This window comes from Buceros rhinoceros, unplaced genomic scaffold, assembly GCF_000710305.1.
Source record: "Buceros rhinoceros silvestris isolate BGI_N320 unplaced genomic scaffold, ASM71030v1 scaffold677, whole genome shotgun sequence".
Classification (NCBI taxonomy): domain Eukaryota; kingdom Metazoa; phylum Chordata; class Aves; order Bucerotiformes; family Bucerotidae; genus Buceros; species Buceros rhinoceros.
The window spans coordinates 87,998-113,369 of NW_010421454.1; the positions used below are offsets into that span (position 1 = coordinate 87,998).

General features: G+C 38.0%; 1 protein-coding gene across 1 annotated transcript in view; it reads left to right on the forward strand.

Annotated features, from left to right (window-relative positions):
• The window catches only part of ADK (adenosine kinase), a 156,196-nt gene that overhangs the window by 85,826 nt on the left and 44,998 nt on the right, over positions 1-25,372 (forward strand). Inside the window, exon 4 of the mRNA XM_010139663.1 lies at positions 21,341-21,376. Within this exon, the coding sequence (XP_010137965.1) occupies positions 21,341-21,376 (36 nt within the window). The remainder of the gene's footprint in view (positions 1-21,340; positions 21,377-25,372) is intronic.

Genomic DNA, 25,372 nt, shown 5'->3' on the forward strand with positions numbered 1-25,372 from the left:
TTTCTTTTTTGAAAGAGCTGGAATTGTCATGAGAAATGAAGTTGTAGCTATAAATTGTGTTGTTGGGGCAGTTCTGATTGCTCTCAAAGCAGGACCTGCCTGCAACTGGAAAAATATCTGAAATTTCATGGAATTGCAGCTATCTTTCACATTAGTTCACCTGAAGTGTTTTCTTAACTTTTTTTGAAACACGCCTGACATATGTGAATGGGCAGTCAGATGGTCTTAAGAGACACAATATTTAATGTATATGCCATTTTGGAGCAGCTATGGTTATCATGTCTTTTTCCTCTTGATGGAATTTCTCCTAGACCAGTAGATGCATCTGTGAGTGGTCTTGGACAGATACCAGTTTCAGATAAATGCATCAGTCAATTTAAATTCTGCACGTATAGTTGCCAAACACTATGCATTTGATTTGAACATTGAAGTAAGTGCCAGATTCAGATGGAGCTGCATCTTGGTGTATGTGAATTACGATAATGAGTCAAACTACTGAATCTAACTGCTCGAAAAAGAACACTCATCGTCTGCAACCAAATTAATTTCTCCTAGAATCTAAACTGGTTAAAAGAACTGAAGTAGTACAGCCTTATGCTGGCCAACTGTAGCCCGTCTCTGAACATGCATTATCTGAGAGATAGGTGGCTGCATGTATGAGGTAGCACTAGTGGGAAGTGAACCTATTATTTTGAGTAGATCGTGGAAACTCTAAGTTGCACAAGCCCATATGAGCTCCACTTGCAGATGAGTTTCTTTCATATTTCAAACAAGAACTTTGTGTTCCAGGATGAGCGGTGCATGTATATATTTCAGGTAGAGCAAGCTAAAATTGAGATCAAAGTTTCCAGTGTTATTAACATCTTCAGCTGTGTTCTTGGGATAATTTTTAAGCTGGCGTGCAAGTGACAACTTAAGTCATCCCAAAGTTATCTTGTCATTTATTATGAAGATATTAAATGTTTTAGGGGGAGTCTTCCTTGTAACAGACTTTATTAAAAGTGTACCTATTCTTTCTGAACGTCTTTCATTGGAGCTGGTTTTTTAGGAAGTATCGATTATCTCCTTTTAACCAACATTCGTCTCTATTATTCTTAAATAAGAGTTTCTTTTTCTTGTTGTTTGAAATGCGGAGGTGCACTGTATTGAATGCTGCAACAAAAATTAAGAGAAGTTGGTTGCTTTGGACGACATTTGGATAGATCTAGGATGAGAGAGGAATATGTAGTAGGTTAACAGGGAATGTTATCACACCAGGAAGGCGCTTAATTCAGGAGTGAATTATGCAGACCTTCCTTCTTGTGGCTCTTGTTCAGTGTAGCACTTTTTAGAATAGTATCTCATGTAATGAAGCACTAAGTTGTCTATTTCAAAATCTATACATTCAATTATGCAGTAATGATTTTGAGTGTTAGGTGGATGGGGAGAATTGGATAATTAGCCAGTATGGCTATCCACAGTTAATATCCTTTAACACTAATTTTTCAGGGTCTCTTTAATGAGCCTTTAAAGGAAACCAGACTGTTCTGTAAACTTTCAGTACCCTTCAGTTTTCTTTGTAACAGTTTTCCAAAGACAGGATCCTGGACTAGATAGATTGCTGATCTGACCCGTTATGGTCAGTCCTGTGGTCCTTGAACAAAGATATTCCTTTCAAGAAAAGATTAAACAGATAATTACAACTCTCTTATTTTACAATGTATAAAACATGGGAAGTTTTCTAATGATTTTTTTTAGTTGGATTTGAACAACTGTTTTCAGTGCTACTGTTTTGCTCATCTTTTATTAAGACCTCTTGCAATGAATCCTTGTTCAAGATAATGAGAAAAATTATACTTCATGTGATAAACTTCCCAAAAGTAGATTTGAAGTATAGCAAACTCATCCTGTGAACTGTTTGAAATGTAACTAATTTTGTCTACCCTAATCTGTCCAAACCGTGTCACTCATTTAAATCAAGATCATAACAAGTTACGATGCTTACCTTTCCGTAACGTTTCCTTAACTACATTCCTTTTTTTCTTGTGTATTTCTCGCATTCCATTTTTCTGGAATCGAACGCATCATACCCAGCAGCAGCCTGGGGTGCAAATTTGGTATAACTGTGCAATGTTTTTCTATCTTAATTCTACATTTTACAAAAACTTTGAAGAACTGTGGATCTTACGTTGCCTGTCTCATCTATGTGGAAAGTAAAACAAGGTCTTCACTAATACTTATTACTGCGCCTAGTAACCGTTCTCTCTCAATAGAGCCAGCTTCTATCTCTGAGCTACCCGAACTAGCCATCTTTTTATAATAAACCACCACCTCTTGAAAACTTGCCGTGCTCCTGTTCCCAGTAATCTCCCTGCAAATATGAAATGCCTCCCTAATATCATAGTGGCTAGAGACATAAGGAGTGCAGTGTTCAGGCCTGCGTCAATAGCTCTGGTCCTTGGATGGCTGTAAATTTAAGATCGACAATATTGTAGAGGGGAGATCCCCAGCTTGCCCACACAATAGACAGAACTTACTGCCTGCCTTGAAGGCCTCCAGGATATGAAGCCTTACGTATCCATTTACCATTTATCAATAACCTATTATGGGATAACCTTAGAAGCTTTCTAAAACATTTTCCCCTGAGCCTCATACAACTTCCTGACTTTACAAAGGCATGCGAAGAATTGCATCAATAAAATTTTTAAATTCTCTAAAATAATTTTCCTCTGAAATATGTCATAGACAGAGTACATAATGGGTTGGAATGTTAAAATGGTTTTGTGGATCTTTTTCTAAGACAACCTGCATTACTAGCTTGCAAATGGACCATTTGAGTCATGCATCCATCCCAAAACAGCTTTTCTAGGAAACCATTATGTGTTCTTTTTTTCTTGCCTGTCTCTACCCTTATTGTTACAGCAGTTAACTTTATAAAAGGTGTTTGGAGTACTATACCCTGTACAAAACAGAGTAAGAGGCACATCCTGACCTGAGAAACTTCATTTGAAACAGAGATAACAAACAGAAGAATGGAGAAGTAATGACCGGAGAGAGGTGAAATGTAACAATGATCATACACTTGCACAGTGCCATTATTAAAAATATAGCTAAGGTTTTTGCCCTGTAATCTCATATATCACTTTTTAAAAGAAATTTAAGAAATGGAATAGAAAACAGTAATGATGGGCTATGCCAAGCCTAGATATACACAACCCTTCACTATAGAATTTTTTAGTAATTCTTCTGCATGGTTTTTTTTTTTATTTTCAGTCTTAAATTTAATGCAGAATTAACACACTTCATGATTAGTTAAAATTTTAAATATTTAAGATTAACCGTTCTCCCTTTACTGACCATTACTTGGATCAAAAAAAAATCTTATATTTTTGTAAGCATGGTAAGCTACAGTGTTTTTCTTTAAACTTTACGGTATGAATTATATTCCTATAATGACAGCTGCAGGGTGGAATGTTTTAACACACTGGAGTGAGATATATCTTGGACACATTCTTGGTATCTTAAGTTCAACATGCTCCATATGGTGCCACTGAGCCAGTGATTTTGAAGAAAACAGTCAAAGACTGCTGAAACAGCGTAAAATACAAATTAGTCTTTGCTATATAAGTAAAAAAAATCACTGTCAATCTTTTCAGCTTTCTGCATGAATACTTCCAGCAACTTTTAATAGTAGTCCCTATGTTTTAAAACAACTGTTGAATTCTAGCAGAACACAATAAAAGATTGTGGGCTAAGAATGCATATTCATTATTAACTGTGTTATGCCTAAGTCTTATGCAGGAGAGCAAAGGGAGAGGAGGTTGGGCTTCCCTGTATTGTCACATTAGTCTTTAATGTGTCAGCAGGGATTGTGTGTTGCAAGATTTGTGAGAAGTAGGTTGCTCTTTGTTAACTTGGTCCTTTGTTAGCACAAAAGAGCCATGAAAGAGCTGCGTTGCAGGGAGGTGTCTTCTCAGTCCTACTGTTGAGAATAGTAATGATAGGGTACCCTGTAGTAAAACTATGTAATAACCATTGTTATGACTTAAATATTTTAGTGTTTGTGGTACTGGATTAGCTGGGAATTATGTTTTCAGGACATTGGACTTTATTCATGTATGTTTTCTTTCATAGTATCATGACAGCTAGGAGTTACTCTATGAGTTACTTGCTTGTCTATCTTTTATCTTAATGTGATTGGGTTTTTTTCATTATAAACTTAACCCTGAGTTTCCTGAGTTTATATTCATGCTTATGGATTTCAGAATTCTTAGAGCATAAGTGCAGTTCTTAATGCTGAAGCTATTGGTTCATACCCTGATTTAAAATCTACAGGCTCTATATTGACCTGATGTAAATTTTAGTCCTGGATAATCATTATTACTATGGCTTTTTTGAGGTGTCATACATGGACTCAACGGATTTACAAATATAACAAAGTGTAAGAAAAACAGCCGCAGTGCACCGACCTGTTAACCTATACTTGTGTACCTTTTCTGTCAGCACAGCAGCATAATGAAATGAGAGCAATTTACTGATGAATCAGACCCTTAAGGTGGTGATTTGCAGAGTTATTTAATGTGGAGTTGTGCATTACATTAGTCTGAGTGGAAGATGGAGATCTTGCTCCCTGTTCTCCCCCTTTTCAGACTTGTAGGCTCTGTCTCGGGTTCCCTCTGCACAGTGGAGCTAAGGCAGCAGAGGCGTGGGGGTTGTTTCAAAGGCTCGAGGAGGTGTGGCCACAGGATTTTAAACAGGGATGTAATTTGAGACAGTCAATCTAAAAGTAAGAAACCAAAACACAGTCCTTGAGCTTCTTCCCCACTGCTAAATTGTTAGTCTATAAAATCGTTAGACAGGGACTGACAGGTAACTTAGCATTTTAGTAATCCCATATTAGAGCTACCTGCGCTGCCCTAGTCCCTCTAGATATAATTAGATAGAACAATCATCAATAGTTTGTTTAAATTTCCATCTTTAAATATAGCCTAAATGTCAGATTTCAAATGTTAATTACTTACGACCTGCTCGCTAAATCTGTTGGGATACAGCCAGTGTTGATGTCTGTGATAAAGGACCTAGCTGGCAATGGATTAATAAATAAAGTCATTGTGTGCTCTCAGAAAGTACATCCAAAGCATGCAAGGCCTTGATACAGTATTTCTCGTAGTAAACAGAGGTCAAATCTCTGCTTCAAGTAAAAAACAGAACTTAATATTGGTGTTAGAGACATGACCAGAACATCAGTGGTACATTAAGATGGGTGCTTTCTCCTCGTACATAAAATAGAATTACCACCTTTTTTTTCCTTGTAGCAGCTGAATTCTTTAGTTTACAGAGGCATTCATCCAGTCACTAGACATACATTGGTATATGTTCTATGAAAGACTGTTCAGCTGTACCTCCCTCATCCATGATAACTGAGTAGGCCTTCCAGTCTCCACAGCCATCCTTAATCCATTTGATATGATGACAGATTGCAGCTGTCACAAAACACTATCCCCTTTCTTTCAGAGACATTAAAACTTCCAAGTCATACACGTAATCTAACCCAAGGAAATGATCCCAAGGGATCCCCTTGACCTATCTGTGCCATGGGCAGACCAATCCCTTCAGTTATCTGCTCAGCAGGATTACAGACCTGCCTAAATTGGAAGACAACCAAAGGCTTCCCTTCTCACTGAGTATCAGTTCATCATCACTATGTGTGAGAAGCTTGTGTTAAGCTGTGTGTTAAGCTTGCACTTAACTGTTCCACAAGTTTGCGTGTGAAAGACCTAACAATTGTGTTACATTGCTCGGCTGGGACAAAAGAAGGATCTCCTTAAGCCAAACATTCTTTACGATAAAGAGTAGATCATGAAAAGAGACCAAAACCTCTTTTCTGTACATTACTGTTGTTTTCTAAAGGAGGCATGGTCCAATCTGTTCTTACCTAATCCCACATCTCAGCCATTGGTGGATCATTTGAGGAGAGGAGATACACAGTGAGGGGAAGACTTGAGAAGATCAGCTGGAGCTCTCTGCCTGAAAATGGCTCTGTATTTCCCAGAGATGGAGCGAACTCCTTATCCTTTCAAACTTTCCACAACTGCTCAGACTTGCCTCAGCGCATCAGGGCCTGGCAGTCATTTCCTTCATGCAGGCCAGAAGCCCGTTCACACATCACTACTTACAGGCCAATATAGCGCTTCTCCAAAAAGTTCCTTTCTTGATAAATCAATCTGCTCGTGTGTTTGCACTGTATTATGTAATAGGAGTCTTGTCATCTTATCGAAATAATAGGACATTACGAGATACCTAGTATTTATGGCTAGATTTAGTAAGTTTAAAGGAAGCAAATTATTGAAGCTCCAGGGCAGCAGTAACGTACGCAGTGACAACTTATACATGTTTTATGCACCTATTTACTTCAATGTTCACTACAAAAGTATAGTTACCATAGCAATGACCATGTCACCAGATTTCTTTGCTAGTTCTCAGATACAAAATACCCATATGCCACCTGAACTGTGATTATTTTCTGCACTAGTACGGCAAGTAGAAGTTGAGAGTGTCACACACTTCTCTAAGCAAACAATAACATACTGATTTACAGAACATTTTGCGGTGAAAAGCTATTGGTGCAAATGGGTCTCAGGTCGTTAGCATCCCTAGTATTGTAAATCCTTTGCCACTAAGCAAAGACGGAGACTCCGCTAATCTTTAGTCTCCTGTGGAATATTGGTACTTACATGCAATATTGCAGGAAAATAATGTGTGGAAGACTGTTTCTCTTGTTTTAAGTGTGAACTCATAAACAAAAGCATCTTTTGTGGCTATTTACAGCTTGTTAATGTTATTTAAAATAGCATCACAGAAAGCGGTGTGTTTCTTCTGCTTTAGAAATGGCAAATTTATGAAGAATTTAGGTAGTGACCTTCTCTACCTTGGGTACAACTCGCTAATTCCAATAGAATTGAGAAGCCAAGTACCAGATTTCCCAAATCAGCATTAACCTGGGACAGTGGTGTCATCCCGAAGTGACTTGTGACAATGGGCAAGTACAAGATGAAAACTCTTTTACGGCAGATCTAGACAACTTCTTATAGCCAAGTTATGTTTTCTGGCATGTAGTCAGAATGAGATAACCTGAATACCTGTAACAGTTGTGAATATAGGTGTTTGCAGGACTGCAGCCTTAATCCACCATTTCAGGCATTCTCCTTTAATAAAGACTTGTGTGCACAGGAAAATTAATCTGAACTGAGAGAGCACATTATTTTAAGCGCAACAGCTTTAACTCGGATTTGTATTGTGTCCATCTTTGGACAATCTTATGCTGGAACAGGAATGGTTTGTTCCTGTTTAACTTATTTTGAACATGTGTTTGACTAAAGAGGGGCAGGGATTTGTGGAACAAGTGTGTCACCACATGGAGACAGATATTAGCAATTCCATGTGAAGACGCAAAAGTAAAACTGACCCACATTCATGTAATGATTTATCTCCTCTTCCTCACATCAGGCAGTGTCAGAATTCTTCCCACATAAGGAATCTCACTTTGCTGAGTGAAGTGGACAGGGTGTGCTGTTAGGTGTTAAGTTTATCTGTGTGAGTTGTAGGGAGGAGTTAGGAGATTACTTTATCTGGGAAGTTGGATCCCAACTCCCTAAGCCCTTGAACTGGTGGAGATCGAGTTGTCCAAATTGCAGCTCTATGCAGCAGTACCACTGTTTAGACTCTCTAAATCTGATCAGAGGCCCCCAAAGGAAAATAAGTCTTAAATTAGAAAGAAGGAAGCCGTGTTGACTAAAAATTGTGTAGAAGGGTCAAAAAAGCCTGTCATTGTTTTATAATTAGTAGGCATTAATAAGTAATTGTAACTACTTTTGGTTTTATTTGGATTCTCTCCATTCTCTCATAGTCCTTTCTCAGAAAAATATCCTCAGTAATTTTATGTTTATCTAGGCAGCAAGTGGAATTTGAGAATAGCCCTTTAAGAGCATAAGCGTACTCTTCAACCAAAGACATGTGAACTGACCTTGAACAGGTGACTTGCAAAGCTAGTCTATTCAATTTGCTGGTGCAAGTGCTGTGCTTCAGGAGTACCTTAAGCTGCGTGACTCTGCGTGAATCACCAGATCAAGCCGGCAGCTCAGGTAGTTCTGAGACCTCTGTGATGCTCCACTGCCTGATAAACATGCCCAGAGACTTAGATTGTCTCTGACCTTTGCACACACATACAGGTACTAGTCCCGATATTATTTTCCAGGTAGATAGATACCCTTCAACAGTGACCTATCCATAGTAAGGGAAAGCTCCAGCAAGTCAGTGGAGTATGACCACCCAGCTTCACGCTGATGGGCAGGTATGGTGCGAAACTTTGTCCAGAAAGCCCTCTCTCTGCAGCTGATTGATTGCCTGTGTGATAGATTAGGTCACTCTGCCTGTCTCTCCACTTTTCGTACATACTGCTTTCATAGTCACGAGTGTGTTTGTTCTAGCTGTGATGTTAAAGAGAATAACTCTACGCCTACAGGAATAGCCTGGCGAGAGTGGTGTGTATTGTTACTGCCAAATACACTCAGTATGGAAGCAGATGCGTCTTGATTGATGATTGAAGGTATAATGTACACTCACATTTGTTGGGACTGCAATAACTTGCAGTACGACTTTGGAATAAGTCAGCCTCAGTTTCTGGATGAAGGCTGTCTTTCTCCTGCTAAAAAATCTGACATCCAGCTCTTGTTCTGTAGCTCCTCAAGTATTGTATTTATTCTCTGCCCTCTTAGCCACCCGATCTGGAGTGGATTCCGTGCATGTGATGTACACACACATGCTGCTCTGCTGCCAGGAGCAGAGGACCTAATTTTTTGTCGCATGAAAATAAACTTGCTGGTACAGTACATTACTAAATGCTAGAGACTTATTTCATGAAATGGGAACACCGCAGGGGAATCTGGCAAGGGAGATGTGTTTATGTAACTGAATTGAGTGTTGCAACTGCCATCACTTAGTTCCCTTGGCTTCAGTGAGTGAGTTGTGAGAGAAAAACAATCCAAACAGAGATCTTCAGACACTGAGGGCAGCTCTAATTGCTTACAAATAATTAATAAAAATGAGATGCAATATTATTGGAAAATACAAATACAATTCATTTTCTTACATGATCATGTGTACCAAGCTCATTGATAAGGACAGAAACACCCAGGCTTTTGCACTTTTATTTGAAGTACATATTTGTTGGGTGTCTTCAGCACATTCTGATATCCCAGGGAGATTCATGACACAAGAGTAATTGCACATAATGTAAACAAGATCTGCATTAGTTGGCCGCTTTACTCAGAATCCTTTTCCAAGTCCAGATGTGTAATGTGTAAATGTTAGGAGAACAGAGTCCTTATGAAGTAGCTTTATCAAATGCAGCTAGTCTTCCAGCAAAATGGAGAAATTATAAATTAGAGCTCAAGACCTTGGTCAAATCTGGTGCATAAAATTTTATGGTTATATTTAATGTGCCATATGTGCTTTGGACAAGTGCCATGTTTGTAAAGAACTGCTTCAATATTATTTTTAAACGTGACACTTTTAGCACAGTATCCTCTGCAGTTCACTGCTCACCATGTAAGCCAGCCAGGTTCCAAATAAACTCTTTGTTTTCATGGTCTAAACCTAAGATCAAAATGCCTTTCAGAGCATGGCAATTTTCAAAACATGGCATGGTAGATGTCATATGTGACTTTTCTAAGCATAATTCAGAAGAGTTGATTAACTTGACTGAAAGAGAAGAGCGTATGATATAAAAATCTGACAAGAGACAAGGAATTAGGATGATATATATACACATGTCTGCTAGGGCAGAATATCTGTTCTGGCTTGTTCTTTATAGCATAATTAGATTTTACTATATTATATGAGCACTACATTCCTCCTAGCTCTTTTAGAAAAAACAAACCTCAAACCAAGGAGATTCTACAAATTTGTACCACTTTTCGGAGGTCCTAGCCTATTTTTTTTCTTCATTTCCCTAAATCCCTAAATAGCTGTCTCTTAAAAAAGCTTCAATGTAGCATCTGGTGTGCTATTATTGCACTACTTCTGCTCTGAAAGCATAGCACTACTGTTTTAGAATGTTCCCATTCATTTGTTGTCTTGTATTTGGAAAAAAAAATATTATTAATATAAAGGAAAGAAGTGCATTTTCAAGAACCCAAATCAGAATGGGGTCTGAACAAAAGAACAGCACTGCTCTCACCCTACAGCTCTCTTCAAATTTTGTGTAAAACGGAAGCGACATGGACTCTTGGAAGAAATCACAGGAATTATTTGTGTTGGAAAGTGTGAGGTAAGCTAAATAGGTTGAAATAACTTCTGTTATGTTTAAACACAAATATAATGCTACAGGCAGAGGGAAAAAAATTATTTACACTTCGAAGCACTCAGGAGGTGTGAGAAATCTGTAGTGAAGGACTTGAGCAAGTACTTAGCTAAAAATAACCTACCCAAAACTGAGTTACTACTACCATTACTACGACAACTAATTTCAGCTTCAGAGTAATTCGCAGTCTTACATTTGTGATGTAATAAAATAAGAAATGTATCAGGTGCACTTTCAGGTTCATTTGCAATATGCTAACATATATTAAGCATAGAGTAATGGTTAACAAATATATAAATGTCTATTAAAATATAACGTCAATCTGTTATCTCAGTAATTAAAAAATAGTTGTGAGACAAATCCTAAAATAAATGTAGCATTTTAAAGACACAGAAGTAGAGGTTAAAATGCTAACTGTTCCGAAGTACAGCTGAGGATTAAAAAATGTTCTTCACATCTGGAAGTATGTGGAGAATGTGCATATGGTAGACTCAGAGCTGGTGAGTTTTTTGTATGCACACATACAAAATTTACAGAACATTGTCGCTTGAAAACTGTGGCACTTATTTATGATCCTTTAGAATACACAACTGGTGCCACTAGGACAGTGTCCATGCTCAGCAGTGATTTAGCAAACTGCTCTTGTAAAAAGAGCACAGTTGAAAATCAAAGTTTTCTTTTATTCAGATACGGACCAAATTTTTCGTTTCGCTTCTTGTGTTTGCATACAGTTACCCATGTAATAATGCATTGCTAAACTATGCACTTTTAACAAATAAGTTGTTGTTGTAATTATGTCTTTGTGCATTAGGTGAAAGATTACTGATCTTTGATGCAGGAATGTAATTTTCCATAATTACATCATTTATTTTTGATTTTTTCTATAGGAATTCATGCATATTCATACATCATTTCATATTCTTTTTTTATCTTACTCTTTATCATTTTCCTTTTATTTTATGAGTGTGTAGAAAGTAGTGCTGAGAAAGCTTATAGTTTGCTTTCTGTCATAGAAATTCGGAACCCCACTTCTTGAAAAAGAAATTCACTTTTATGATTGAAAGTATAGTCACAAAACCAGCCAATAGGACTGTAATGATCTTTTTACCTAAGCCAATTTTTGAAGGAAGAGGCAATTATAAAGAAATGAGAGTGATCTGAATGCATGAAGCAACTGGTTATAGATAATTCGAATGTCTGCTGCCAAACATACTATAACCCACGTGAAATAGTCAGGTGAAGTTCAGTGGTCAAGACGTTAATGGACTTCCAATGTTTTCTTCTTCTTCTTTGAACTGATGCTAGCAGTCCTTTGGCCAGCAGAAGCTGGGTGGAGGGGTTTTCCCAGCCTCTGAGAGATACTGCTCATTTGTCAAAGCAGTTTGTTCTAATTCATTTGTGCTTTGTGACTATCTTCACCTGGTGCGTGGCTCTGATTAGTTGCTTGGTTTCTTTAGCTGTTTCTTTTCCGTCCTAACAGCCATCTGACTTTTCTGCATATATTAATAAGTTTTGATAAATTCTTTCCCTGTCCGCCTAGCCCCAGCATGGATTTTATCCTGCTCTCGCCGTTGGTAGCTACTGTCTTAACACAAAGTGTAATATCAGATTTCAGAGATCTTGCTAGACTGGAGAAATAGGCTGATTGGAATCTGATGAAGTTCAATGGAAGGTCCTTTTAGCTGGGGAGGAATGTTGGTCCCAGGATGGGCTGGGAGCCAACTGAGTGGAAAGCAGCTTTGCAGGAAAGGTCCTCAGGACCCCAGTGGAAAAAAAAATGGCACAGCAAAGAAGGCCAGCAGCATTCTAGGCTGCGTTAGGAAGAGCATTGCCAGCAGGTGGAGGGCCATGAGCCTTCCCATCTACTCAGAACAGGTGAGACGCACCTGGAGTGCTAGGTCCAGTTCTGGGCTCTCCAGCGCAAGACAGATGTGGACTTCCTGGATTGATACCAGTAAAGGGCTGCAAAGATGACTGAGGGTTTGGAGCATCTGTTGTGTGAGGAGAGGAGATTGAGAGCCTCGAGAAGAAGAGGCTAAGAGGCTTGGGGAGATCTTACCAATGCATATGAATATCTAATGAGAGATAGTAAATAAGATGGAGCCAAGCTCTTCACAGTGGTGTCCAGTGATAGGACAAGAGGCAACAGGCACGAATTCAACTACAGGAAAGCATAAGACAAAACCTTTACTGTGAGCGTGGTGTCAAATGCTGGAACAGATTTACTAGAGAGGCTGTAGAGTCTCTGTCACTGGAGATACTCAAAATCCAATGGTCCTGGGCAACCTGCTGTAGCTGACCCTTCTTGAGGAGTGCGGATGGACTAGATGATGTTCAAAGATCCCTTCCAACCTCAACCACTCTGTGGGTTTTGTAATACCTCTTTGAAATATGCTGGAATTTGTAACCCCTCTAATTTCATTACTTGACTCTTATTTCAGTGTTTGCTCTGTCTTAGCCCATCTCAGGTTCAGGTTGGCTTCTCTTAGAAAAGGAACAAACATACCAAAAAAACCACTCATCCTCAACACTTATTGCTCAGAAGCAAGTAAATTCTAACTTTTATAAATTAAAAAAAAAGGTGCAAGAAATGATCAACTTTTCCAAGATGATAAATATTGCCTTAGTCACATCTGGAAATAGAGCTCATGTTCTTCTGTCAGGACCAGAGTGACCTAACTGTGGTCAGATTGAAATTTTGTTTTTCCATGCAGTGACCACATTGTGAGAGAGAGAACCACTAGAGAACTAGTTTTTTCCTTCCATAAAGTAGTTGCAGTAGCTAAAACTGAAAATACAGGAAAAAAATTTGTGTCTTGAACACAAATAAATGCATCATGAAATAACAAACTCCAACAAGAATCTTTAAACCAACTGGGTTCGAACTTCATTAGAAGGGTAAAATGTGGAATTTAACTGTTAAGAACAGTTTAAAAGTTAGGGTTATTGCTGAGGGTTGCAATGAGCAATTTTATTTTCTTGCTAGAGTTAATAAGCAGTGTGAGCCTAGCACATGAAGAGAGTTACACGATGATTGCTTTTTACGGGGTTTGCAATATCATAGCCTTAGTTATAATTCTAAATGGCTGTGCATGACATCACACCAAACAATGCATATGAAACAACCCAGTTTCTCTGCTAAAAATGTGTTAACCTTTTGGCTGGACTAGAGACAAGTTCTGCTGCATCCCAGCACTTCTAGCACAGTATCTGATTGTTCTCTTCATCTGAAATTGCTAGATGAGAATATCTTGTCAGTGATTTCAGGCTAGTCTGAGTGGTTGCAATCATAAAAGGACTTGCTGAAAATGATGCAATCTTTTATTTCTGTTTGTCATCCTTCAGCCATAAAGTTAGCACTAAGAGCATCCAGCGAGCAGTATCAAAGATTTCAAAAGACCCTGCACATCTTTTATTTTTATATGTGTATAAAAATCTTACCTTCTAGCTATTAACTTAATTTTAAGATACTTGTTTTCATTTTTACTGTGTTCACTTGATTCAGTGATGATTAAGGAGGGGATCTTTCTTTTCTTCTCCTTCTTTTCTGATCGTGATGCATCTCTTTCTAAGGTAGAGGTAGACACATTTTGTATAGAGAGGTGGTGTAAGGAAGTGTCCTTCTCTAATTTGATGCTTATAATTGGTGAGGAGAGACACACATACAGAGTCATAGGTAGTTCAGTTCTTCAGGTAAGGATGTAAGGCAGTTATAGAAGTAAGAGCGCTTTATCCATCATAAAATTTCAGAATGGCTCAGAGGCATATCACTGCTGCAGCTGTTGCAGACACTGTGATGGCATTAAGCTCCAACTCAGGGTGATTTTTTCCATAGAAGATTCTAGCAGGAACTATAGCTCTGGTAATAACCTGAATAGGAGAATAAATAACTTTAATATTAATGAATTGTATGTGATACAGACACTCCAGGGTGAACCCAAGCAGGACAGGAAATATGTTTCTTTCTCAATTCTTTTCACACTAGCCTTTTTCAGACAAACCCCTCTGGGACTCTGCCAGAACCCCCTCTGAACGTTACAACTTTAACCCCATGTGGTATTTATACGTGCTCTGATTATTCATTTGAACTGATTGTTATTATTTTGTATTTTCACCTACTGGGTGAAAGCAGTATAGATCTGTTTACCAGTATCTTCAGTACTACTGGAGCAAGCTGAAATAATGTTTTAGGATATGATACAAACTCTTCCTTTCCTTTATGAAGAAAATCAGCTTTGGGGCTTGGCGCTGCTCATGGAAAAAGTAAAGGGGGGGGGGGAAAAACCACCTCAGTGTTCCTTCATGATAATCTGCCAATCCTATAGATACCAGGCGCGTGGCGCTGCTAAGGAAAAAAGTAAAGGGGGGGGGGGGAAAAACCACCTCAGTGTTCCTTCATGATAATCTGCCAATCCTATAGATACCAGGTGTGCTTTCTTCAGTAATAACCAGCAAGGGGTAGATACTTGCTCAGATACTGCTGATTATCAGTGCTGATTCTCAAGCTCTGCAGAGGGTCTGTGCGTTCTGTGACCATGTTTTCAGCATGTTGATCTTCTCTGAAACGTGAACAGATGTACACTACTGACCAAATCAAGGATTAGTTTTCTGTGCTTGTCAAATGAAAATAATATTGAAGCATTATATCCTTGTATCACATTCCCAAGTATAGCTCAAACTTTGTCAACTGTAGCAGAATTTCACCACATAGACATTTGTTTCAGGAAATATGCTGGGTGGTTCATTTGACTTCTGTTTCTCAAACTCTCATTAAAGCAACTGGAGGAAAGGAAAGAAAAACAATAAAATCACATTCACCTCCTGAGCCCTGAATGTCTTAATTAATGGCATTTTTAAATAAAGGCATATGAGCTTGTATTGCTTTTAGACAGTGAAATGTAGTAATAGTTGACCTTAAAGTAATGCCTGTCTAAATCAGCTTACACTGACATAAAAGGCTGAGTAGGACAATCTACAGTGTTTTGAGTGACTGTCGATAACTATTTCGCACTGAATGGAAGAGGAACATATGTATTTTACCACTAAGCACAATAAATGTACTGTTGGCACTAAAGGTTAGTGATCCAGCTGGAACTCTGTCCTGTAGACTTTCCATCCATTCATTTTAAGTAACAGAATAATACTGGCCATTTGTTGAAATCATGTTTTCAACTGATCATCAGGTAGTCTTTGGCAGTATCTACCTCTGATTTCTTAGGTAGGTCATGATTATCATTACCACATCTTTGACATCATCCCTGGTATGAAAGTAATCTTAGTTCGTGATGCATGCTGTTAATTCATCATATTAAGGACTGGGGATCTATTTAGTATATATACGTGTGTGTGTGTGTGTGTGTGTGTGATTATATATGCATCTATTATTTTCTCACTGGGATGGGCAATGAAATCAGGTATAACTTAGTTTGGCTTTGTGTAACATACACAAGGAAAGTTTGTTATAAAGACAGATCATATTGCTGCATGTTTATGGGTTGCATTAAGTACCTGAGTTTGAATCAAGACCACCCCACCAACTGTGCCATGAAGTTAGTGGGTATATGAATGACGTCTTTGTTACAATTCAAAGGCAGCAACTGCAAATCCGTTGTCCTGTCTGTGCCTTAAGCCACATTTCCAGGGCCATATTTAGTGTAAACTGTCCTGGAGCTGGAAGAGTGAGAAACAAGGCATGGCACAGCTCACTAGCACACACACACACTGTCTTAAAAACTATCTTAACTCCTGCGCTGTGACCAGTGTTTTATGAAGGAGATACCAAAAGAAGGGCACATGGTGATCTTGGTAAGTGATTCTTCATGACTTCTGCCAAAAAAAAAGAAGAGAGATCTTAACAAAAGAAGATGTGTTTTATTGGCCTGTATTCAGAATTACTGGACACAACAGATACTGCTGAAATCAGAGGTTCTCAATACCTACAAAGTATATAAAACTAAGTGTATAGTTCTGAAAACACAGAATTTTACAAGAAAGCTCTTTGTTAGGGACAGGGGAAGATGGCAGAAGGGACAGGCAGATAGGAAGGACAAATATGCTTACCTAAGGAAAGCAGAACTACGAGTGTTAGTAATTACATTATAACAAAGCAGTAGACTTTCATGTCTCTATAATGCAGTGAGACAAATCATACAAGAATGACAATCTCTAAGAAACGAGATTGTCAATTTAAATCAACTCTGATTATTTGAGTTAGTCTTCTACAGAATGAAGTTGTAGGCATCAGCGTGCATCACTTGCGTGAAAGTTTTCCCTATATCCCCATTCACTTCTTTTACTTTGTTTTTACCCATTTGTATAGATAACAGGGTTTTATTTAATGGAAGAGAAGATTTGTAAAACTACCTTTGTTGCCACAAATAAGGCAATATGTAGAAAAGCAAGAGAGGGTACAAAGAACTTGAAGTTATACCAGCGTTGGAGATGAACTCATGACTGGGGTGGATAGTACTAAATCATTATACTGAAGAAAAAGGGAATTATCTGAGTGAGATAATCATAGCCTTTAATGTGTTAAAGCAAGCTAAAAATTCATACTTCTGAAATGTATGAAAGGAAGGAAATATTAAAGTTGTATTTTGTACAATATTTTAGCAGTTATTATTGTAAGGTATAGTGGTGGAAGTACTACTCAAGTTATAATCAAACACGGTTGTGGTATCAGTAGGAATGGTTCCATCAGCTGCAGACACTAGGTGGATGTTTCTCATTGAGTGAGTCCATGCAGGTTTGCTTTTTTGTTTCTTCTTGTTGTTTCACATTCTACACTGCACTGTACTGCGAGGATCTTCCTCTGCAGTTACACATACTGTATGTGTGTGTGCAGGCTTAAGATTACTTGGATTCATGGGCTGGGGTGATCCCACTGAGTCACCAATTTGTTATGCAGAGGAAGAGGGTGATATTCGTGAAAATGTGAATTGGGCTTGTTTTGGATTAGTCAGGAAGTTTGCAGTTACTGCCGTAGGAACTCCCTCAAAATCTGCCACTAATCTCCCAATTTAAAAAAGTAAATAAAATCTGTCAGGGGGAGGCACGGTGTTCCTTTTTTTCCACCAAGGAAAGACAGTGAACTAGAGAGAACTGCACAGAGTAGTGCCATAATATGTGAGTTCAGGTTATTCTGTAAGATGTTTCCTCTACCAAGAAAGATGGCAGGGGAGGGATTAGCTTCAGCATCCCCTGCATTTGCTTTCTTGTGTAATTACGAGAAATGCATTCAGCATGCAAGGGTATCATTGCTGTCCTGCTGTTTTATCATTTCTTTATGAGATAATGTTGATTTCAGCAATGAAATGCAAATTTAGTTTATAGTGCGCCTTTTCTCAGTATAAAGGTTAAAATGCATATTGTAGATAATACTGTTGGTGGTGCTTTTGAAACAGTCTTTGTCAGCTAATTTCAGCAGTACATGGTTTTAAATGCTGTTCAATGCAACTGCATGAGGTTTAGGTTGGCCTACATTAATTAATTTTAACCCAACATGCACGTTGTTACCATTTTGGCTATAATTTGATAAAGTCAACATAAAACCTTGGTACCAACAAAAAAAAATACTTGGGTGTGTCAAGAATATTTGATATATAGTGTGCCTTCTGTGTGTTATGGCAAATTGAACATACAATTATTGAAGTTGAGCCACCCTAGCTCTATAATCATAAAATTCCTCTAACACAGGGGACTAACAAATACTTCTAGGAATGCAGATGCTAATGGATTCTGTGTTTAGAGGGTATGTTTCTGTTTACTTACAAACAAATAGTTTGTATTGGTGATAAAAGGGCTCAGAATTAACAAGTCATGTTACAATTAGCCGCAGTGTAGATTATAGACAGCTCAGTTTACTAAATGCTGGGACTCCAACAGCAACAAAATATGTGCAAGAATGGAAATAGTTCTCAGCTAGTAAGCGAGTTCTAATATATACAGCAAAGCCAGGACTGAGAGAAGTTGTCTTTTTTATATTGTTATCTCTTTAATTTATCTGGATTTCCTGTGTAAACTGCTCTCTATTGTGCAAAGAGAGGGTGTGTATTAACTTCAGTGATGTTGTGTTACTCCCATTAAGTAACGCTCTACACAGTTCTTTTCAGCGTGACTGTATTTAGGATGATTTTTTTCACCAAACTGTATGAGCCAAATAGTGTTTCTTAACTAATAACAAACCTCATTTCTACTTTAGGTGATATAGCAATAAATTTGCAGTCACAGTTAGTAAAAAGTAGATATAGTGAAAGGAGTGTGAGTTTTTAATATATCTAGGATGAAAGAGTAAAAAGGGGGAGGAGAGGGTTTTATGAAATAAGAGGTTCTGTTGTAGACAATAATGGAAAATAGCTCTGAAAATGCTGAGTTGGAGTACTGAATGAATAATGTCTAAAGTTTATCAAAACTGAAAGAACTCCTGATGTGCAATGAAGCCTCCTAAGAAAATTCTGTTCTGTCGCTGTTTTGCTTTGCTGTTGTTGCATGTCACGCACGAATGAAAATGCTGCATTCTCTGGGGAGCAGTAAAGCTTCTGTGTAGGTTGTTTATTTCCTTAATCCCTCCTTCTTCGTGATTTCCAATGTCAGATATAAAATGGAAAGCCTGTAAATACAGTGATTATCATACTGATTATCACCTGCATCAGGGAACGCCCTGGCTCGCCATTATAACCCTAGCAGTCTCCACATGTTACAGCCACTTAGATTTTAACCTGACTACTTTATTAGAGACGTGAAGCTCAGTATGAGGTGCCCTAGGGCTGCACAGATGGGTTCTGCTTGTTTCCTGTTCTCACTGTTACTGTGAATAGATACTAAAAGGTTCTCATCGCTTTTATCTGGTTAATTTACTTTGAACTGTCCCTGACATTCAGGGCCGGCCTCACATTTCTCACCATTTTGCAACCAAGCTCTAGCCTCCAAACGTGTGTTTTCAGCTGTTTTATCTTTTTTTACTGGCAGGGCCGTAATTGTTAAGGGGATGTAACTCTGAGAGTGGCTGATTCTTAGGGGGCTGTAGGCACAGTCCTTGCTGAAAGAAGCTGCTCTGGAGTTATGCTGAGGTTTGGTTGATAGAAGAAAATTAAGATTGCTCTTGTTCTTTGGCATGTTCAGGCACTTTCAGATTAGAGGTCAGCTGCAGGAGAATCTATGATTGTATGCTGGCTACCATTATTCATGTAGCCAGGCAGCACACCCGTCTAAAAGATTACAGTCTAACAGGAGAATCCTGTTAGATGAGATACTTTTTAACAAACGTGCAATCATTTATCCTGTCTTGTGTAAGGGCCAGGTCTTTCAAACTACATGTGCTATGCATGGGTGCCCCAGTACAGAAAATGAAGTTGAATTCTTTCAAAGTCTCCCATGAGGAAACACTACTTAACTGGAATAGTTTTTGTTTCATGTACTGGTGTCCAGTTTCCTGGCCAAACAATAGTTTAACACAGATGTTAACGTCCTGCTGCACTGGGACATTAAAGAGAACCCCTTAGGACAGATCAGTGTAACTTCCTATTTCGATTGCACAACCAAAAACCTGAGGTTAAAGAAATAATTTGGCTCCAGTACGTAATTTTTAGTCTGTTTTCTTATTCTCTGCACCCTTATTTATCTTTTTTTTTTTTTCCCCTCCTGTGGCCCAGTCTCATTTGAGGTGTTCTTGATGTGTTGCATTTCATTGTAGGTGGATCACTTTAGAGTGGAAGCTTGCAGCCTCCCTTTTTCATATGAGCATAGGCTTTGTTAATCACATGCTGGTTTAGGAAAACACTGCATGATATCTTTGAACCCTACCCTCCTTCTTGACAGCCAGGCTAGCAAATGTCATTGAGCGTGTGATGTACAAGAAGGAATTCAATTGTAAGTAAATTGTCAAAGTGGCTAACCTTGCCCGCACCCAATTGTCAGGACCATGATTCAGTTTTTCTGTCAACATCAGCTGAGGCTAACCCGGTCAGCCTTATGTTTCTGCAGTGAAGCAGCCTGAGGAGTTGTGCTTTTCAGCTTATCACATTTTATTAACCTCAACTTACTGTTGTTGTAATCAGTTGTACCCACTTCAAATTCTTCTATTGCCCCCAAACTGGCAGATCAAATGGGTCCTCACATATTATTTTCTGCAGTACTAGAAGTTATCGTAGGGACACTGGACTTCAGTGGTTTGGTACGGTAATTATTTTTGTTGGATCGACTCACCATTTTGGCTCAAGATTTATCCCTCTATTAATATCACTTGGCAAAGATAATCTGAAAGAATGCATGTTAAAAACTTTGAGGGTTTTCTGCAGTATTTGCAATGTTAAGGTAGAAGGTAAGGGAAAAACATTGCTATTGTCTTCTGTCTCCTTGCTTCTGTTTCAAAACAGATTTTAATTGCTGTGATTAATATAAATAAGAAATGAGGACATTCTGATACCCTGATGTTACTTCTGTTCTTTCAGAAAAAGAACATAGTTAAATTGCCTAAAGCAGTGATTAAGACATCAGAGTATTTTTAAATGCTCGTCTGATTCCACCACAAGGGTTTGAACACATTTTGTGATCCTATTTTTTTTTTTTAATGCACTGTAGAGGACAAATGGGTTTTTTATAATGGCTTGATAACCTGAATCCCATGAAGTGCCATACATAAATGGAGATAAATGAAGATAAGGTACAATTTCAATTAAAAGCACGTCTGAAGGATTTTTGTCTGGATTTGAAGTAGTGGTGTCCTAGTCAAAGTCCTATCTCCAGAAGTAACTTTCCTTGCCTGGAAAAAACATATTGTACCTTCTTTATTTGAAGTTGTGAAATGTGTTGACATGGTACTGTTGTTGGGCTTGACGGAAGGAGGGGGAAGCTTTTGGTGCAACTATCAGAATTGAACAACTGTATATGGGTATATTGAGATAATCGTATAAAAGGAAAACTGGCTGAATGACTTTCAAAATGTGTTATTTCTTCATTATCTAGCACTTTATAATTAACTGTTCTTTTTTTTTATTATTTCAGGAAGCTGCCACTTTTGCTAGAGAGCAAGGCTTTGAGGTGAGTTAACCCACAATTGCACACTAAACAGATCCTAAAGGGTTTTTTTCTTGCTGATAATGAAGTTCTTTTGGACAATGATTGATGTGCTATTATACTCTCCAAGCCTCGCAGCGGTTGCCATGGAAACTTGGCAGTCGTCATGGTTTCTTTGTTCTGCCAGCTCAGTGTTATGACGCACTCTGCTAGGTCTGCACCCAACATCGCCTACAGATGTTATTTATTGAATTTTGAAAAGCCTCTTGGGAAGCCGAGAGGTTGGGCACGGTTTCAAGCTGCCTCTGCAGATATGGGACCTGTCAGTTTGTTCAGTTAAAAAGCTACCTCATTAGCTGCATTACACTCCACAAGGATTCACTGCTAAAGCAGTGGCGAAGCAAGACTAAATAGTGAAATATAACACCGCTTAAATAACTTAAACCCTGCCATATGCGGATTATCATTATGCAAATGAATTTTAGAAAGGTTGTATATAAAGTGGTTTAGGTACTGATTAATGTAAACCGTGCTTCTACAAACAGCTTCTTTTAGAAGGGGTAGTGCGGAATTTGTGCTTCAAAATGTATTCGAGTTAGTGTTTTCCATCTGTGATCTAAAAATGTATGATCCTCTACTTCCTTGAAGTAAACACTGTTGATTTTACAGTGATTTTCAGAGCTTTTTATTTCATCTTCCTGAGGCATTTATTTGAATAGTATCTCCCACTGGCTAAATTCAGATAACTTAATCTGGAGAGCTATCAGCTATTGGTCTCTAAAGCTGAATTCAAACAGGCAGGTTTTAAACACTATAATTAATGTGACAACAGTTGTGTTAATTTTGCAGATAGTAAGTGATCTTACTGAAATCTAAATTGCAGAACTGAACACATATAAATCCTTTTACGTGGTTTTTCAATGGAATAAGACCCACCTTAATTGACTTGTTTGCGGTGTAAAAGAACAGATAGGAGTTTGACTGCTCAACACCCGTTTTGCATAAATAATAGAAGCCGCGCAATTCAAACCACATCACTTCAAGAACGTGCCACTTTTGTATGTGGATGGTTGCATATAAAAAAAAGAGGGAAAGACTGACAGCTTTTGTTCTACAGTTTAAATTTCTTTAGAACCATACACCAGCAGGTACATCAATGCCATCAGTGTTTTAGATATTAAAACTGTGGGCTGTCCCATTTCATTTTATGTTTCCCAAATTCACGTGGCTGCTTTGTAGAAATCAAGACTTTTTATCACTGTCAATTTTCATTTGTATAATCTGTATTGCTAGCATAAAAATACACTTTGAGTTTATTCTATCCAATGAATGAATTTCACAGATGCCTCCAAATATAATACGAAGCATAACAAATTATTGGTACCCTCTGGTAGCTAGACAATAAAAAAGAAAGGAAGTAATGTATTAAGTCTGCTCATTCTATATTTTTATTGCCCCCTTGAGCTAAAGACTTTGAAATGTGCCTGGTTTAAATTCAGTTCTAGTGACAAACTGATTTTTGCTGGTGTCTGCTAACTACCATCATATTAACCTTTCCATTAGTGCTTGCTTAGAGATTTTAGCACAGCTCCTTCAGAACATCCTAAATCTGCCACATTTGATTACAGCATATCACCAAAGCACACAATGATTATGATCTTATCTCTTATTAACCCCTTGCTTGGCAACAATTCACACGTCAAGTTTACTGACAGAGATGTGTAAAACTTGGTAAGTGTCCACAGTCTTGTTTTCCCATTGTGCTGTGAAGACAAAAAAAATAAAATCATACCACTAATAACATGTCTTAGGAAAAACTTAAAGAGCTTCAATTAGCCTTTCAATTAAAAATAAGAAAAATTTCCAGCAACTCTCAAAACCTTGTAAAATTGATTCTGTGATTTATATATTGAGAACAGAAAACTGGTAAAACATGAAAAAGTAAAGGAATTTAAGTCTCAAGTGACCAGAGCAAAAATCAAGAGGATATTTATCCTAGAAATGATGAAAAGCTGCTGGTAGCTGAATTTTAATTTTTACCAAAAATAATCAGAAATCTTTTAGCGCAGATAATCCGTTGTGACTAGCTTTTTTTTTTAATCAACTCCTTTTCTACCAATAATTTCAACAGTTTATGTGGTCTAAATGCATCTTTTTTTGAATGCAACAATTTGGGGGGGAAAAAAAAAAGAAGTCAACTTCAGGAAAAATTACACCTTTTCTGAAGACATAAAATCTTGTCATAGGTAGGAGAAAACACTTCCATGACACACATCTGTTTTTTTAATTTGTAAGAGAAATCACGTTCAAAGAAATTTCTATGCTTCACCTTCCCTAAATTTAGTTTTCCACCATACTTTTTTGAAATACAAGGTATTTTTGTAAAATCAGTCACAATATTGGAAGACCATTATTTCCTTCATTCCTGACCAACACTTACCTGTATCAATCAAAAGCAGAACACGACTTCTGATGCAGTCTCTTCCTGGAGTGCATCAATGTTTTCTTTTTCTGTGAATTTCATGTTCTATGACATTTAAAAACTATTAAATATTAAATTCACTGTGTGTGAAGACAACCCTTCATCCTAATTGTATGTTGCATCATCTCAGTAATCCATTATAACAGACACAATTTTTGTCATAGGGAAGCTCTTAGACTTGGTTTCTCCTGAGATGGTAGAATGGCTGTCAGTATATTTAACTGGATGTTGCAATATGTTTCAGGTAGCAAAACCTCCAGGACAAAGTTTTATGAGGTTTTGTTTTTACAAATCGGTAACTTGCTGTTTATTCTATGTAGGAATTAGGAAAACAAAATCCCCCTTTAACGTAAAACTTAGGGTTCAATTCTGTCTGTCAACCCAAGTGGTAAAGTGAAGTGAATGGACAGTAGGTATCTAAAGGGGTTAGTGGCAGCTGCTGTGAAATACCATCTTCCCTGTTAGAGGCAGGGGTCTTCTAAGTATGTATTGGTTGGGGAACCAGATTAGGGAGTTTTGGTGCCCTTGACACCAAGAGATTTAGGTCTTCGAGTTAATGAGGTACACTGCGCAGATCCGCTGGTTTGGTTTCAATGGCTTTATGACTGTTCAGGTCAGGACTGTGGTGGTCCCAGCTATTGCGTAGCTGTTCACAGGCAAAGATCAGAAGGCGTGGTTTGACTAGCAGTTTTAACTGTGTGCAATTTTTCACATGCCTCTGGCCGATGCTGGGATTTCTGATGTGCTTTCTTTACATGCATATGTTCCACTTACTTGGTGGAATGAATGCCACATGCAAGCTTTGTCAGATGCAGCATCAATAGGCAAATCATGCTTTTGTGAGATTTACATGTCAGCTTTGTTAAATGAGATTCAAGTATATAATTGGACATGTCTGAGTATCCTGTGAATTCGGGACGTTACAGAGGCTTTAGAACACAAACCAGTACAGTCTTAACTATTCAGTCATGGCGGCAGATACAGGATGTCTAAGAAAGTCTTGATAATTCTGCAGTTACAAGTCAGGGCAAAACAAATGTTATTCCTTTCAGCTATTTAAAAATATTATGTGTATTCTGAAGAGAAATAGGAGATGACAGTATTTCATGATGTTTGCCTGCCAATGAAATGAGGGGCATAGTACCTCTGTACTCTTAAGCTGTAAATATTCGCATATTATCAAATGTCAGTTGTACCTTCAAAATACAACATAATGGTAAGGGGGAGATAGACCGTGGAAAAGTTAAAGCCTCTTCAACACTGAGGTTGCAGCGCTTCCACTACATAAGCCCTATTTCATTCTTTTTGTCTGAAAACTTTCAGTACAGAAAGCGATTTTGGCTAAAAACTATCAAGCTAATTCTGACAGAAGATGCTATTCGGTTACTTTTAAAGTCTGTGCAATCTTCAAATCACTCTGTTTTGAAATTTCTGCTTTTTAAAAATTGTCTTTTTCCCTCTAAATACCTTCCTTCTACTGTTACATGCTTATTATGTATTTAATTCTTCTTGAACACATAAATGTTTTTTACTTCTTT